This window comes from Ornithodoros turicata, chromosome 5 (assembly GCF_037126465.1).
Source record: "Ornithodoros turicata isolate Travis chromosome 5, ASM3712646v1, whole genome shotgun sequence".
Classification (NCBI taxonomy): Eukaryota; Metazoa; Arthropoda; class Arachnida; order Ixodida; family Argasidae; genus Ornithodoros; species Ornithodoros turicata.
Window position 1 is genome coordinate 82,655,675 of NC_088205.1, and position 17,203 is coordinate 82,672,877.

At 47.8% G+C, this 17,203-nt stretch overlaps 2 protein-coding genes across 3 annotated transcripts in view; one reads left to right on the forward strand and one right to left on the reverse strand.

Moving 5' to 3' along the window:
* The first annotated feature begins 60 nt into the window (after positions 1–60).
* Positions 61–17,203, forward strand: part of LOC135394997 (WD repeat-containing protein 17-like) — an 18,379-nt gene continuing 1,236 nt past the window's right edge. Inside the window, exons 1-25 of the mRNA XM_064626145.1 lie at positions 61–164; positions 764–1,166; positions 1,659–1,925; positions 2,049–2,320; positions 3,517–3,630; positions 3,692–3,838; positions 5,244–5,329; positions 5,396–5,482; positions 6,088–6,176; positions 6,250–6,325; positions 6,543–6,745; positions 7,231–7,380; positions 7,437–7,561; positions 8,074–8,199; positions 8,334–8,492; positions 8,563–8,627; positions 9,170–9,391; positions 9,746–9,845; positions 11,402–11,541; positions 11,596–11,707; positions 13,400–13,541; positions 13,606–13,708; positions 15,629–15,730; positions 15,972–16,064; positions 16,130–16,262. Of these exons, the coding sequence (XP_064482215.1) occupies positions 764–1,166; positions 1,659–1,925; positions 2,049–2,320; positions 3,517–3,630; positions 3,692–3,838; positions 5,244–5,329; positions 5,396–5,482; positions 6,088–6,176; positions 6,250–6,325; positions 6,543–6,745; positions 7,231–7,380; positions 7,437–7,561; positions 8,074–8,199; positions 8,334–8,492; positions 8,563–8,627; positions 9,170–9,391; positions 9,746–9,845; positions 11,402–11,541; positions 11,596–11,707; positions 13,400–13,541; positions 13,606–13,708; positions 15,629–15,730; positions 15,972–16,064; positions 16,130–16,262 (3,516 nt within the window). The 5' untranslated portion in view covers positions 61–164. The remainder of the gene's footprint in view (positions 165–763; positions 1,167–1,658; positions 1,926–2,048; positions 2,321–3,516; positions 3,631–3,691; positions 3,839–5,243; positions 5,330–5,395; positions 5,483–6,087; positions 6,177–6,249; positions 6,326–6,542; positions 6,746–7,230; positions 7,381–7,436; positions 7,562–8,073; positions 8,200–8,333; positions 8,493–8,562; positions 8,628–9,169; positions 9,392–9,745; positions 9,846–11,401; positions 11,542–11,595; positions 11,708–13,399; positions 13,542–13,605; positions 13,709–15,628; positions 15,731–15,971; positions 16,065–16,129; positions 16,263–17,203) is intronic.
* LOC135395000 (L-aminoadipate-semialdehyde dehydrogenase-phosphopantetheinyl transferase-like) overlaps positions 15,247–17,203 on the reverse strand; it is a 13,837-nt gene continuing 11,880 nt past the window's right edge. Inside the window, exons 5-6 of one of the 2 annotated variants that reach the window (XR_010422987.1) lie at positions 16,096–16,281; positions 15,247–15,314 (exon numbers count right to left, since the gene is read on the reverse strand). The gene's annotated coding sequence lies outside the window, so the exon portion shown is untranslated. Of the gene's footprint in view, positions 15,315–15,992; positions 16,282–17,203 lie in introns of those variants that run through there. The other variant, XM_064626156.1, reaches the window with a different exon arrangement.

The window sequence follows — 17,203 nt, forward strand, 5'->3', positions numbered from 1 at the left end:
TAGCGTCTGCGTGGACGTTTGAATGGTAGCCTCGTTCGCAGGGTGAAATGATGCGACAGGTGTCTCTCCTGGCCGCTGGGTGCCAGACCTGGCACGTCAGCGTCGTGGCCTTCAAGGGACGACGTTTCGCATACGCTGCTACTCTCGCCATTTACATCTATCAGGTAATTTCTTCGACCTGACACTTAAATAGGCTTTATTTTGAGTGTTAAACTGAAACTGTAAGCTAAAAATAGCGCGCTATTTTATTTCGTAGTGCAAATTCACATGTGTAAGATACGTGTATGTAATACTATGTAACGATGAGTGTTCAACACGTAATATGTATCAGTGGTTCATGTGAACGTTACGCATACCTAGTAATTTCCGAAAGAACCGGCGAGCGTGGACAGCGCGTTTCTCGGGTCAGCGCTTTAGGATGACCAGCGAATGAATGGACACAGAAGGCGACCTTGGAGTAACAATATTGCGAAGTGGGACCCAGAGGCTTCCTGACGTCATATCTCTTCATATTCTAAGTTTCGTATAACTTTTGCAACACACATAGAAAACAATATTTTCGCGAGAATACAAATCAAGACCTCGCTGATTTCAATGGCGTAAATTAGGTAAGATTCTGGAGACACAAAGCCTTAATATATTCATGACATAGAATATTACTTCACCGAGAAAGATTGCAACCGTGTCTGCGGTTCATGCGTTGATGTGTCTTTTGTAATGACGAATTATAGCGTAGCCACGTGTCGTCTGTTAAATAACACAGATGGACGACCGTGAGTTCAAACTTCATTCCATCATGGCCGAACACAAGAAAACCATAACCTCTCTACAATGGCACCCGACGAAAGAAGATTGGTTCGCGAGTGGAAGCCTCGACCCGCTGGTCTGCGTCTGGGATGTCAGCACGGGAGGACTCGTAGCCATCCTCCAGGACCCTCAATGTACACCAGTCCACCTGTCCTGGAAGCCGTTCTCCGGGGACCTACTCGTCTACCTAACTGGCAAGGGTCCCTTGTACGCGTGGGACATCAAGGAGGACGGCCATAAGGTTATGAAGGACGTGCCCGCCTTTGGTAGCACCATCACGCAGCTGTCCTGGCATCCTGATGTAGCTGGCAAAGTAGCGTTTGGGCATTTGGATGGCTCGCTCTCAATGGTGCAGTGCGGTGAGTATGTGTGGCCACCCGCCTAGAATATGTTCGTTTGCGTGAATGCGATTATGAATGTAAGAGAAGGTGTGTGGAGGGTGTTCTTGTGTACATGAACGGGGTGTGGCGTGCCGAGGAGGATGTAGTTAGCAACGACGGTTTAACGTCTTGGACCGGACATCGTGGGGCTGAGGTCGTGTTCAAAGCTGGTGCCTTTTCCTCAGCTACCTTTCGTTGCTCGCAGGTTCATGTATACATCGCTGAATGTTGTACCAGCAATTACGCAATACTTAGTAAACATCATTCATTAAAATTTGCAAAGGTCGCCGTTGTTATGCCCAACTATACGGTTTGGGGATGGTTCTTTGAGGATGGAAGTTTCGTTAACAAACGCAACTAGACCAACATCGTGAGAGCCACACTTTGTGCTACGCTTGAGACACCCTTTTTCGGGTTATTTCTTCATATTTTTTGCAAATTTCACGCAACCACGGGAGCTCTCTTTTGCAGGGGGCAGCCAGCAACGTCATATCCGCCTTCTCAACGACAGCCCGCCGGAAGACGAAGACGAGGAACCTCGTCCTGTTCTAGCTATCCAATGGGATCCATTGTCGACAAACTACCTCCTTGTCGGTTTACCAAGCGGACATCTTTTCCTCTTAGACACCGCGACACCGGAAGTGCAGGTGGTGACAGCGTATACTACACCCAGTCGTGCCACCACAGTTAGGATGGTTACTTGGGTACCAGGAGCTGCTGGGACATTCCTCTCAGGAGGTGTGCCGCTTATCTTTAAACGAAATAATTTAAGACAAGTTCGCCCAAAACAGTCCACCATGAAACTAGAATGCCTGTAGATCACCGGAAAAAAAATCGCTTTATAATTAAATTATTTTCCAGACGCTGAGTCCGGTGTCCTTCGAGTTTGGAACGTGTCCAAGACTAGTCCTCTGGAGAACATTCACGTGCACCGGTGCGGCTTTCACACGCTGTGCGCCGCTCCGAGCTTCCCCGACACCCCTGCATCTCAGAACGAGCTAGAAACGAGAAGACCTGGCGGAGGCCAGACGGCATTTCTCTCCTCCGGTGTCCGCGTCATCTGTCTCTTCCACGACGGCGGCGTTGGCCTCTACAACGTCCGCAAACGAGCCTGGGACTTCCTTAGAGATTTTGTAAGCACACAGTCCAGTAATGTCCACGTGTATTCTATGTAGAAGTAGCGTGCCTTCATATCGGCAGGACCGAGTATAGCCTATACACCGTTCGCACATGGGTGGTAAGTTAAAGGTCGTGCTGAAGACTGGGACGTGATGGGTTCGATTTCTAATAACCGGCTACGCTGTCTGGGTTTTTGCCTGGGTCTTCCTGTAGTCTTTCCAGATGGACATCGGCACAGTTCACCCTGAAGCCGGCCCAGAACGCGGGCTAAATCCCCTGTTTCCCGTTACTTCCTGTTATCCTCTCTCCGTCTGTCCACGTTTGTAGATCGCTCATAGTCACGGTTGATTCGTTGTTCTAGCGTGTAGTGATAATAAAAAAGACCGTTCAGCAATGCAACGACACGAGCAATCAGCACGAAATAGTGGGAGACAGTAGGCGTCCCAAGCCGATACATATGAGATGCAAATGTGCCGATTCCACCGCCAGCAAGCGTGACCTTTATAGCTACGTCACGTTTGATCAGCTGCGACCTAGGACTGGATACTATACACCCGCGTGGCCACGCTGCTGATGAATGTCTTGGAAGAAATCCTACGCGGTAGCTCGTTAAGAAAATATCTCCTAATGTGGATCTTTTAAAGGAGCAGTGAGGTGACATTTAACGTGTCTCTCATTCGTCAAGCTGTCCATCAGGAGCCACCAGCCAACAGTCAGAGAAAGCAGCCGCCGACACGACCCTCGTGTGACGTAGAGAAGTCCTCGTGCCTTTCTTCTCAGCTCACGCGCCGCTTATACATGCTTGAGCTGTGCTTGAGGTCTACGTCACGAGTCACGTGCCCGGGCACCACGTTACGTCACGACGTCCCCTCGTTCTCCGATACGCTCCTTTCGTTTTTTTTTTTTTCTTTAGAAAGTCCTCCACTGGATGATTTTTTCAAAAGCGTGTGGAACAGAAGCCTCTGGCGCGCTCTGTAGGTCACCTGCGTCGTCGTTCTTTCGCAGGAGCTCATTTTATTCGCTGCGGAACACGCCGCAGCGAAAAACAAACAGAAAATTTTGGGGTCCACCTCAGTGCTCTTTTATGTAACTCACGAAACGTACACTCTGCTCGAAACAAGTACCTCGATGGTACTTCCTAAATATCTACCATACCAGCTACTCATAACAAGGAGGCTAGATCTCTATACTATCGACGTTTTATTTTCAGGCGCACACGGAGACCATATTCGACTGTCAGTTTAAACCGGACAATTACAGCATACTTGCAACGGCAAGTTACGACGGTAGTATTAAGCTCTGGAACATCGAGACCATGACTCTGGTGAGTTGAAGCATCTTTCGTTGAATGATAAGGAGCGTAAGAATATCCGCTCCACGGACAGGAGGCATCTTCGCCACCGACTAAGAGTATAGTCTACAACCTGTCTTGGGCGCCAGCCGGCCAGGACTGCCTCGCCGCTGGAACGTCCCGCAGCGGAGTCCTCGTCTGGGACACAGCGAACAACACCATCAAACGCAAGATACTTGACGTAAACGCAGCTTGTCCATTTAAAAAATGAAACGTGTTATACTTTGCTTTCTGCTTTGCAAACCGCTAAACTCAAAATCGCCTCCACTGAGTCAGTTAACTGCAACGATGCCCAGAATATTTTTCTGGAAAACTGCATTCTTAGTAACATAACTTCGCTAACTCATTAATGAAAAAAATGTCCGAGCGCTCAGGCTTTTTCAACGCGGAGTTCTTTCAACAGCTTGCCTGTATCGGCGCGATATTCTCTGACGCGTCTACTTTTCTGCTCGATTTGGCTCTTCCTTGCATCATCCTTCTGGCCAACAACAACAACGACACTTTATTTTGATGGTGATGAATGTGGTGTTTCGTTGCGACAGGCGATACTCAACCCATTGCTCGCGGTAATTTAGTGAAAAATTATATACTAATAATTGGGCCCACACTCGTGTCACTACATGCTGCACGTGCCGGATAATTTCGACCGCCTGGGGTGCTTTTAACGTGCGCCGGAAATCTCCAACACACGTTGCTAGAAGCAACGTTTACCTCCCCCGCATAGCTATACCATCCTCGGCCGGAATTTAAAATACCATTGGATTGGATTGGATTGGAAAAGAAAGAAAAATATGGAGAGGTTAGTCCCGACCCAGTCAGAACTGGCTACTCCAAAACGCGTTTGTTGGTAAACAAAAAGAAAGAAAAAGGTCAGCTACGAAAAATAGGACAAACAAACAAACAACCAAGCAGGATAATCATAATACCATCATCTTCATACTTAGCTTCGAAGCACCTAAAAGCACCTTCCTGGACACTGTAGGACTTGGAACCTAAGTACCATAATCTTCACGTTTAGTGCCGAAGTCATACAGTGTCCAGAAAGGTGCTTTTAGGACATTGTGTTCGTTAGCCGGATTTGATCATAGTGAGAAGGTAGTGGTCTAATTGACGTAAGGTTGGTAGTGCGGGCAATGGAGAAGGATGTAGCCTACTTCCGATTTTCCAAGTCACCGCAGTGAACGCATCTTGGAAAGTTCGAACTTGTCGCGAGCAATAACGCAGCTGAGCAGCGACATTTGAGTCGCATCCGACGAATTCACGCAGCGTCCTCGTGAGAGATATTTCGTAGTATCCATATGTATCCTATTAGACAGTTCGTGCCGAAATATAGACGCTACGTGCAAAATAAAAGCGCCGTTCATTTTAATTCTCCATCCACTCGACGTATAGGACTCTGTCACGACGTTGTTTGATCGCGGCGACCATACTAACGAACGATCTGAGGGAATCGTCCGTCTAATGGCATCGTTTACTGACGATAGCAATAGGACGCTGTCACCCCCCCCCCCCTCCCCCAATAATCGGACTATATTTAAAAAAGCAACGTCATTTGCACTGAAAACCACGATGGTCCTGCGTTGCAGCACGGCAAGGGTAACTGCGTGTACTGCGTGGCCTGGAACCAGACAGATGCGAGGAAGATCGCCTCCGGTGGATCCGATGGCACATGGTATACACGGATGCTTCGAAGCTTCACAAACGCGCATTTCATCATTTTCATGCACTTCCCTCGCAGCATGGTTCATCTTGTGGATGGCACCGTAGCGCACACGTTCAAGCATCCGGGTACAGTGTTCGGCTGTGACTGGCATCCCAACAACGAGTAAGGAAAGACACATTTTTTGCCTCATAGCGTTCTCTCGAGAAGACGTTCATTATGCAGCAATTACACTATCCAAGAACCAAATGCTTTGCACGGATAGAAATGCATATAGCCTCTATGATAATAACCCTCTTCCTCTGACCCTGACCCTCTCCTTACGATCACTGTGACCCTCATCACCTACGCTTTCGTATTATCGTCTGCTAGGTCGTTGGGAGTTTGGGACTTCGTGCTCCCATATCTTTTTGCTCTTTACTCGCAGCTCTAAACGCTTTCAAACTGTTGCAGAGGTTATCGAAGTCGCTCAGCTTGCAGGATAATACGGTTGTACACCGAATGAGCACTGCGAATGGGTTACCGGACATTGTGTCCCCATCTGGCGACAGACACAATAATCTCTTAATCGTGCAAGAGCAACAAAGGTCATAGTAGTCCATCATAGTCATAGTGCGCCAAACCAGTGGTGAAATTTGTGACTAATTCAAAGTATTCGACTAGTTAACAGTTGTGAGAAACTGATAAGTCTATATGCATATGCATACACTATGACATTTTCTATGTGTTACTACCAGAACGTGATGGTGTACACTCCTGAATCTGCACAGGAACATTTTAGCGACTGCTTGCGAGGATTCCATGGTGCGCGTCTTCTACCTCAGCTTCAATGGCGGTGGCCCTCTCAAAACACTCGCAGGTTGGTTGCTTCTATCTATCTTACCCACTCGGATTATTTCGCTACATGTGGAGTATGACGTATTGTATGTCAGGACACAAAGGCAAGGTGTTCCGAGTCAAGTGGTCGCCCTTGTGCGATGGCATGCTATGCAGCAGCTCCGATGACAAGTACGTGGGCGGTCTTTATCTCAATGATTAAATATATTTCCAATCCAGCGATTGCATTATATGCGAAAGACACAAAAATTTGTAGTACCAGCGAACAGATAACTCTCGCTAGACATACTTCTGGACGGTGGATTGACGTGATGCTACAGGACAAACTGTCAGCACCAGGACCTTTCATGGTAGCAATGGATGGATTGCAAAAATCTCTCTTTTTCAGTACGGTGCACGTGTGGAAGTATACGGAGGAGAGTGCTGTCCGTGTACTCAAAGGACACAAGGACTTCACACGTAGCGTACTATGGTGCCCCGAAGTTCCCCACCTACTCCTGTCTGGCAGCTGGGATGCTACCATTAGGATATGGGACGTTCGTAACGGCTGTTGCCTGGACGTCGTTTGTGACCACGGAGCTGACATTTACGGTAGCCACTTTTGACATGGCTCTTCTTCTCTAAGGTAGCGCGGAATTCTCCTGTACGTGGCCATTCGACCTGTACTATAGCACGTTCAGAATCGGTGGTCCCTGGTACCGCAACAACAACTTTATTTTATGCATAGTATAGTACACCGTTAATGTCTATCAATAGTGTTATGCATAATTATTAATTGATATGCAACAACCACGCGTCGCTCGCTTGTGTTTCGCGAAATCATTAAAGTCCAAGTTTCAGCGGCGTGACGAGGCGCTCAACGGAACAGGAGGACGACGACGTCGAGGTCAAGCGGAGAGATGCGTTCTCACATATTCACATACTATAGCATTTCAAAGTGTGAAGCCGCCCGCAGTAGTAGCAGGTCTAAAAATGTCGTGCGGCATAGTGTCCATAGTATAGTGTAAATATACTAGAATACTGCACTATAGCTACTACACTAGAATATAATGTAGACGCCAAGCTACTTGATGCAGGTCTTACTTGTCATCCTCAAAGACCGTTCCTTGTGGCTTCCTCGTCCAGAGATTCTACGGTACGCATCTGGTCCATGCTTCCACTAGTGTCCAGTCTCCAACTGAAGATATTATCGGGCTCCGATCTCAATGATGTCGTGGCTGCTCAAGGTATAAGACGCTGTTACCCGCGACCTAACGGCTGACAGTAGGATGTGTGCCTACAGGAGATGTTCCCAATGGAACTGGAAAAGAAATGCTTTGTGGGGCAGCGGCCAGGAGAATAAAGCACAGCGTATCTCGTTCTGAATCGACGACAAACTTCATTCCCATCTGGTCCAAGTTCTTCAACGTAAGTCATTCCGAATGTTGGATATTACGCACTGAGCACAAACAGCATTGGAGATGCGCAGTACTACGTCATATCGCTATTACCTTAAAAAGGCATTTGAGTTACAGTTTTGCTTGCAATGATAGTCACTGAGTTACAACAGCAGAGATTTCGGCGCACGTTAAAAAAACCCTCCGGTGGGAAAAATTAATCCACTGTGGCGTCGCTCATGATCGCGACGTAAAGCCCCGAATTAGAAATGAATTATAAAACAGCAGTGAAAGTGGCTTATGTACTTAGTCACCCTCTATGAAACAAAAGTCGAATTTATGTTTTATTTTAGCACATGTGCAATCCAATCGCGATCGTATCACATGGTGCGATGGCGTCCTAAGTAATACTAGCCCCAAGACTGCTATGAGCAATTATTTAATGCTACTACACTATACACTATTCCACAACTTTCTAGTAGATTTTTTTTACTTCTTGAGTCTTATTTTCCTCCTGACGTGTTACTACTATACTGCATGCAGGTATCGCCTGGCGTTTCCAATCTTTGGGACTTGGTGGACGTCGTCCAGGGCGGGGACTTGGAAGGAACCTCCGCCTCCTACAAGGAAGGCATTGTCCACTACACCCACTTGCTGAAGTTGAGATCGGTATAATATCTAGTCCAAGTCAATGTTATGAGGCACTGGAGTTGACAAACACAAAGCTGTTTCAAGCCTAATTGTGGGGTTTCCCTCTGCCATACATCATGTACCCGTATCCTGTACCTATGTACCCGCAACAGTCGAAGGCACACGAGATGGAACTGGTCAAGATGACTCGCTTTGGGGGCGGAGGTATTGGCGCACCCAACAGCGACGACTCCTTGAGGATGGCCGCAGAGCAGTACCTAGCGCTGGGCAACTTACGAAAATACTGCGACATCCTCGTAGACCGGGGTCTGGTGAGTTACGCAGGCTCGAGTCTCTCAATAAGTTGGTTATAAAAGTCCATGATCTTTCTTTCTAATACAGTGGTGTGAGGCCCTCTCCCTCGCCCCTGGTGTCTCGGTGGAGTACTGGCACTACCTCACTCGCAAGTACGTTATAATTACCGTTCACATTTTGCTGACCACTCAATGACGCGAACACAAGAATCCTCACGTAAAGTATCTGTCGTTAACACTACTCCAGTTAGACAGCTCTCCACTCAAGACAGCATGGACTGCGCTATTGCGTTTTGATGTCTCTGCCAGGTGGTGGTGGTGGTGGTGGAGGTGGTGGTGGTGGTGGTGGTGATAGGGCTTGCCGTTGTCGGCATGACGTATGTGGGCAACGTCACGACTGACGCCCTGGGGGAATGTGCGTCCTGGGCCGACTTCTAAGGCAATCCCCTATTCGCAAGCAGAGGATAAATCACTGCCCAAGCTTAAACTTGGAAGAAAGCGCGAGAAAAAACATTACACCAAGTACTTACGGCTGCTAATTATTGAAGCGAATAATCAAACCACGAGACCGCATGCGCGGTGCGACAATGGAGAAAAGTAGTGTCTGGAACATTCAGCCAGTCTTTCGTCGCGCGAGAAAAAAATGAATGATCCGTGTTTGAGTAACTGTGGTCCTTGATACACGTTGTTGTCAGGAGAGCCACAGAGCTGGCAAAAGATGGGCGCATTGAAGCGGTGCAGCACTATCTGGCCCTTGGCGACTTGGAGAGTGCCACAAGATTCCTCCGGAGCAGGGGTCAGGTCTTGGACAGCTACACCTTATCAGTGGCCGCGGCGCAGGCTCCGCGTCCTCTATCCCACGGTGCCGCCACAGAAGTGCCCGAGTACGCCTCCCAAGAGACGGCTACCGTCAATAGGTAGGTGCGCGAGTGGCAGCCTCGAGGCAAGGAAGGTGTCTTAGCTTTTGGTGAATTCCGCTGGTCGTTGTAGTGTGCGAATCTTCCACTTTCACGTTTGTCCGGAATACCTTTGGTCGAATGTCACAACCCCCTTATTACCTTTAACGCGTTATATCGAAGAACGAAATATACAGTTGAACTCCGTTTATCTGGGCTCCACTTATCCGGATCCCGCGCTCTCCGGACAAAAATGTCCCGCCTTTTGAATATCGAATATTTTGAATGGTGGTTCCTTTTAACGGATCTTGTACCGCGACGATATCATATTTCTCGAGTTGAGAATTGGTACTGAAGTGAATAAGGCCACTGCAGGTTGGTCCAAGATTGCATCGACGACCTTTCGTCTAAATACCTTTCGGAAGGAGTTCCAGTCCTTGCCGCTTGCTGCCACTTAGCCATCAACGGAATTAAGGTAAGCTATCTCTTCCTGGCCGTAGGTTGGACAGGCTGGGTAATAAATTCCTGATATCCAGTTCCCACTTGATGATGCTCGACGCGACGACGTCGCTCGCAGGCGGCGGAAGTATAGACGGGCATATCCGGCGTTTTCAGAGAAGAGAAGCCGAGCCAAAAAGTTCGACACGCCGAACTTTCTTCACGGCGTTCGCGAGAGCAGACCAATGTGCTCTTAGCTAATGAGATGACATGCCGAAACCACGTCCTCCCGTTTTTCGTCTGCTGGTTTTGTCGCCGTTGTCGCGGCAGGTTTTTTTTTTTTTTTTCGCGGATTGAGGAAATAACCCGAAGCGTCTCGTCAACCGCGAGCCATGGTGACAAGCTCTTCGTAGTGAGAACGCGAAAAATGTGCTCTCTCCCGACGCCCCTCGACGTCACCACTTGCGCCGTGGTGTCGCGCGTCGGAATTCACCAAGTGGGAATTGGCATTAGACTTTTTCGACGTATCGTCTCCCAGCAAATACCTCTTTTTTGGCCATTGGCAGAAGGTCGCGGAAGAAGTAAAAATAAAGAGGAGGAGATGAGACTTTCATGCTGACACGATCTTAACCTAAGGTCCTAACAAGTGTCAAATGTTTTTTAATTATTATTCCGTGTTAACGCCGCGAAGCAACTGTGGCTATGAGCAGTGGACAGATGGAGAGAGGACAGCAGGAAGAAGAGGGGGACAGGTGGGGTCAAAAGTATACGAACACAATTCCATGAAAGGCTTCGATCAATGTGTGGTTATTTTGGAACGATGCCCGATGAGACTAAGTTTGTTGCAAGTTACCCATAATGCCCCATTTTACTACTCGTGACTGGGTAGGTGCACCATTGACTCGTTGGCCATCGAGGTCATGTTGAGAAATCGTGGCTCCGCACCCTACCACCGGTCTGAGATTATCCCTCGGTTTTCGAGCAGACGTTCCCGGCGAATGTCGGCACAGATCCCACTAAAGTCGGACCAGGACGCATGCTCACACTCCCGTCTGTCCCACCTGTCCACGTGTGTCCCACCGCTCACATTTGCTGCTCAACGGCAGAGACACTATGGTGCCACGGCTGGTGTTCCCAGAGCGTTACGAGATGCCCTCGTTCCATGTGGGTCACTTGTAACAACGAGTTTAGCTTCCAGGTTTCCTGTCGTTCTTGTCCACAACGGGAAACGACTTGGAAATGTCGCCGGCGCCATCTAAGTGATCACGTGACGGGATCTTGGTCGTACGCCAATGGCGGTCCACGGCGTCACTCCTACGCGAGACATGGACTCGTCGCCGTAGTACTGATGCTAACACTGTACCTACCGTAACACTATACTGCGAGCATGGTCCTTTACACGCCGGTGTAGGAGATACGTTACGAAGGGCTGCAATTATATCCACATGAATAACTGCTTGTTCCGAGTCTTTTATGTGGTGGAGTTCAGATACCTCAACTAAACTGAATGCGGTTGGGATGACTTTGTTTGCGCTGCCGGTATTCCAAGTACTCTCGAAGAACCCAGGGTTATATACAACGAGCATCTTTCAGGGTTCCATACGTGACCTGATACGTGGCAACGAGCTGGAGTTAGCATTGAGCGTGTCACTGGTCACGGGTGCAGAGTCGGACACGATGACCAAATCAGTGGTTACCTGGCTGGCCTGGAGGACGTGTCGGACGGGAAACTGGTAAGACGCATTCCCGGTCAGCGATAAACCGGCTGCAGGGATGTATTGTTTCAGGGAGTTGGCCGTTGATCTGCTGAACTTGCTCGAGGATAACGACAGGGCCAAGGTGGAAGTTCTAGCCAGCTGTGGCGTCTCCCTCGCTGACAGGAATTCCCTCTTCCAACAGGTAATCTTCCAGCGGGACATCTTCCTTCTATAGTTGGATGACGAAACGACGATGAAATTATTTGATGGGACGAGGGTGGTTACAACAACGGCTTTATTTTATGATTATGATTGGGGAGTTTCATCACAGGGGGCGATACTCTACCCCATTGCTGGTGGTAATGTGGAAAAGGGCGGTTACAATCGAATGTTCCACGAATTCCGCCAATGTTACACGCTAGAGCTCGCTGTACACAGCAAGTCTGCTGCGCATCTAAAACTATAGTTGGGTAACGAGCAACTAGCATTATTGGTGCTGCAGCAAATGTCTTCGACGGACAGTCTTGCTGGAATTTTGTGTAACGTAAGGCTGCAGTATTACGCGCCTGCCATGTGTTCTTTACTTGCAAAACTTGGGGTAATTGCAGTGAAGAAAGATCTACACCTCGCTCAGCAAGTTTGCTGTGTAGCTTTGCAGATCAAGCTGTACAACAGCAGCAGTAGACATTGGGAATCCGTGCTTGACCAAATGTGTCACGAATACTGTTGATTGAATTTGACTTAATGTAACGTTGTGCGCCTGCCAAATGTACTGCTTGCGACAAGGTTGTCTGAAATCAGTACCCCGTGGTTTATCCCATCTCAAATGTCGAGGTGTTACAAGATCATTTATTTCGATTAAGAAACACGTGCAGCGTATGGTCCACCTTTAGATACAATATTGGAACAACATTTTCGAGCGCAATCGAGAAAATATGGGCTGCAGAACTACTGACAGGTGATTTCAGATCACCGTGTCACGAGCATTACTTTACCTACGACACAGGGTCATGGCAGTGAAGCGCACCTTGCGTATGACTTTCGAGTATATTTTACCCGCAAGGCTCAGGAACATTGCAACGAAGCGTACCTCATGCTACACTCTTAAAAAAAGGGTGTACTTTAACTCCTTTTTCTTGCCACATATAGTACTCCCCTTTTGGAGAGTACAATTACTCTCAAAAAGGAGTCTCCTCACTCCCACGAGGGAGTGACATTACTCCCTTGCTCCCTACCGGAGAGTCATATTACTCTCCAGTAGGAGTTAGAGCGTAGCCCCACTCCCTAAATGGAGTGAGGAGACTCCTTTTGAGAGTAATTGTACTCTCCAAAAGGGAGCGATATATGTGCCAAGATAAAGGAGTTAAAGTACACCCTTTTTTTTAAGAGTGTACTCTTAAAAAGGGTGTACTTTAACTCCTTTCCTTGCCACACTCCCTTTTGGAGAGTACAATTACTTACTCCACAGTTGCTTCGCGGCGCTAACACCCAATTAAAAAAAAAACAATTACTTACTATAATATTAATATTATTAAGTATAATTATTAATATTATTATTATTAAATATTATTATATAATTAATTATTATATATATTAATATATATATATTAAGAGTAATATTACTCTTAAAAAAGGAGTCTCTTCATTCCCTTTAGGGAGTGGGGTTACGCTCTGACCCCTACTGGAGAGTAGGATTACTCTCCGGCAGGGAGTAAGGGAGTAATGTCACTCCCTTGAGGCAGGGAGGAGACTCCTTTGTTGAGAGTAATTGTACTCTCCAAAAGGGGAGTACTATATGTGGCAAGAAAAAGGAGTTAAAGTACACCCTTTTTTTTTTTACGAGTGTATTGCTGCTTTAAGTAAAGCTTGTAAAGCGTGTCTCCTTTGACAACAGGCGGGGCTCAAAACGGTAGAGGAGTACGCGGATATGGCAGCGCAAGAAGAAGCCGACGGAAACGACCAGAGGGCGCTACAGTATTACTTGCTTTCCGACAACCAGACTCCAGCGTTCAAGATCGGAATGAAAATCATCAGAGGTAATAGGAAATCTCCTCGAGTGGACACAGCGTTTGCAACGCTTTTCTTTCTTACCACGCCCAGAAAGACTGTCTGGTCCCGACTGGACGTTGAGCTCTGTGTGGGAGGTCCTGCGCTGGCTCCAGTCACTAAAAGACAAAGTACTCCTGCATCAAGAAAACGACGAGTACGTATGGTAAAAAAAACGTTGTACTGCTTGCGGCACACTCGTCTCTTTGCAAGTATCCTCTACCAATGAGCAAACTAGAAGGGGAGGCTGGTATAGCTATGAGCACGGTTTTCTGCTGGGCCATTCTTCGTCATCTGCGTTTGCTTACAGCCACGGTGGCCTCCCCCTCCGAAGCCACATCCCTCGTAGGGGCCGATAGAGGACGTTTGCTGTGCGGTAATGTCCTACCGAGAAACAACTGACGTTCTGACGACGATGGTATTCCAATTGAAGATCAGGTGGGCGCAATAGTGCGGCCATGAGCACAACGCTTTCATGTACAGCTTGCGACACACTTGTCTGGAATCGACACTCTGCGGTTTACCCTGTCTGAAATCTACAGGTGTTGCAAGAATGTTTCTTCCGACTAACAGACACGTACGGCATGCTACCCAGCACGTGTTTATTAGTCGAAACAAACAATCTTGCAACGCCTGAAGATTCCAGGCTGGATAAACCGCAAGCTGTCGATTCCAGACAAGTATGTCGCAAGCTGTACCTGCAGGCTTTTCAGATTCCGCATTCGTACTGCTATGCTATCGTATAGCTGACGGAGCCTTATGACATCATCGGAAGATACGATGCTCGATAGTTCCGAGAGGTGGCCCATACGTTCAGATATAAGACGGTCTCTATTTCCGAATTGCTGTTTCAGGAGCCGTTGGGTAGTTATCCACGGTGAGGTCGAGGTCGCGATGACTGATAACGTGTATTCACACGAGCGACATCCTCACGGAACATTCTAGTGGAAGAAAAAGCAAAAACACTACTTACAGAGACGCAGTTTCGTCCCGTGTTATGTGAGCATTCACACGGTGCAGAATATCGGGCGTGGCGTACTGCGCATTTAGCAGACGACGCTTAGCAGACGACACCGTCAGCGCGTGTTTTCCTGTCGTCTGCTACGGAATATCTTGTGGCTGTGCAGCAGGATATTCTCCACGGTTAGCAGTGTACGTGAAGACACGACGTTAAGCGCTCGCGCTCACGTGACAGCAGAAAGCTATGACGCTTTTCGCATCTTCCGCTTCTGGGGGAATGTCGCTCGTGTGAATACACGGATAAGGATGGGTTGTCATCATTCCGGACGCCAAACTCCTCCCAAAAATGACTGCCAGGCTGATAATTCTCCCGTGAACGGCTCAATCTGTAATTTGGGCAGTTTCGGAGAGCTCGCAGGCCGGCGCTATGAAGGGGTGAAGGTATATAGCTTCGGATGATATCCTATCTTCGTTAGGAGATGTGCTCTGGCTATATGCTGGGTGAGGTATCGATTTGCACCAATCGTGGCTCGAGTAATAATTTCCAGATACTGATCGCAAACTTGTGTTTCCGTCTCAATGTCGTGGTCACTCACAACAACCGCAATCTCACGGTCCTTACCCGCCAAGTACAGTCGCATTGCCAGTCAACAGGGAAAGCTTCACTTGGAGTTCCTCTCTGGAAGGAAACGTTGCACTAAGGATATCCTTCATTTTATCGGCAAGTTTGGTGACTCGTGAGCGAACAGGAGTGCGCTGACTCTTGAGTCGTTCCATGTCCGAAGATTCCTTTCGTCGGCTGTCTAGAAGAGACGTATACCACACAACCACACACTTATCTGATACGGATGTAACTTTTGTGAACGCATAGTTAGCGAGTGACGTAAGTATACCCACGAGGTTAATTTTATGATAGTTATAGAATGGTGCTTCAACAATCTTTGTGACATTGACACGTGTGCATTGCATAAGAAGCCGTTGAGTTGGATTGGACTGGATAGATCTGAGATGGGCTCAATCGGGCTTCAGCTTCGAAACGAATAGGGGACGATTCGACTGCGTTTCACCTGTATGGGGTGTATCACTATAACTCTGTTCAATTTTTTTGCACCTGCAGGTTACGAAGAGACCTACTATTTTTCTCCGCCTATCTCGGAGCGCTGAAAGCAATTGAGGACGGTTACGACACAATAGTGACACCCTTACTACGACAAGCCAGGTAAGTCGTGCCTTAAAAGGGGCCTCCTTGATCTCCGAAGGGCAGCGGTAAAGAGACTTATCAGCAATTGAATCGCCATGACAGATAACCTAACAGATTATGACACAACCCTTCCAACGAACTTGGTGCGCAAGTGCAGTAAAGTCACCATAAAGTGCCAGCACAATGTAGCAACTAGCGCTGCTAATCACTTTTATCTGATTAGGCACTTTTGCACTTTATTTTTATTTTCAATCCTTAGGCGAATCCTTGCTCAAGGGTCGCCCTCCCTGGACAAGGACGCCCTCATGGAGGACATTCAACGGGTCGACGACTTTTCGGATCGCGATCGCAAGTATAGAAAAGTCATTTGTGTGGGCATATACCTCGCAGTGACGCACGATGTTCTTCCATATTCAGCAGCACAGCACATCAAGAGACCTTCCGGCGTCTGGAGGCCACCGACCTCTTCGGCCGAGTACAGGTCACGGGCTCCCACCTACCCAGACACTCCGACCAGCAGCGGTCCTTCTTCAGCGGTGAAGCCATCAAGGTACGTACTCTATCCAGTGCTGCGAGATTTGTTCAAGTCAGAAATCGATTTATTTATTTATCGTCAAGGTCCTTGACAGGGCATTATAGAGGGGTTGGGCTTACAAACAACTGAATATCGGTCACGGAAACACTAGATTGCACTCCAAACGGCATGATTAGTAATATCACTTTTGTGGAAAGTCCTAAATCTGAATTATGAAAGGTGGCAGATCATTCCAATATCTCAAGGCGGAGAAGCGCCCCTTCGCCATCAGAGATTGGAATTATCTGCCTATAGATTGTCTGGAATCTGGCATAGTATCTATAGGATCTGGTAAGCTGCAGTTTTGTTGCATTATTGAAGGAATGATCAATGCCCGATGACGTGTAGTGTGATGATGGCAAGAGTGAGGATTTAAGTTGGGGGATTGTGCGATATATTTTATTACGAAGGTCATCCTTTCCAGTCGATTTCGAAACTATAATGTCATTTTATTCCTCGTCGACCACTGACCACGGTATCGAAAATCCCACGCCAAACAGTGGCGCAGATTGACTGCTATCCGATGGAATACATGACAAGAGCGGACGCCAGAGGTTGAGAGTATGCCGGAATATCCTCTCTCTGGAAAAAGGCAGAGACGTCATTCCCTACACCACCAATCAGAGCACGGCTCCGAGAAAATCGATGCCGCGGCCGTGCGGGCGTCTGAACGGCGCCTTTCTCTCTGAGCGCTGCCCTCTCACTCCTCCTGTTAGGAAGTGACGTCACGCCGATGTCGTTGCCGCCGGAGCCTCTGCAGCTGCGAAGGCAGCACTGATCTTTAAAATTATTTTATTTAATATCTAACCACTTTTCGGACGAAAAAATTAGTCGAGTAGATTGTCAGCCGATGTCGAACATAGTGGTATATGTTTCATAGATGTGTCTCCGGGTGCGACAGTCCCTTTAAAGGGACT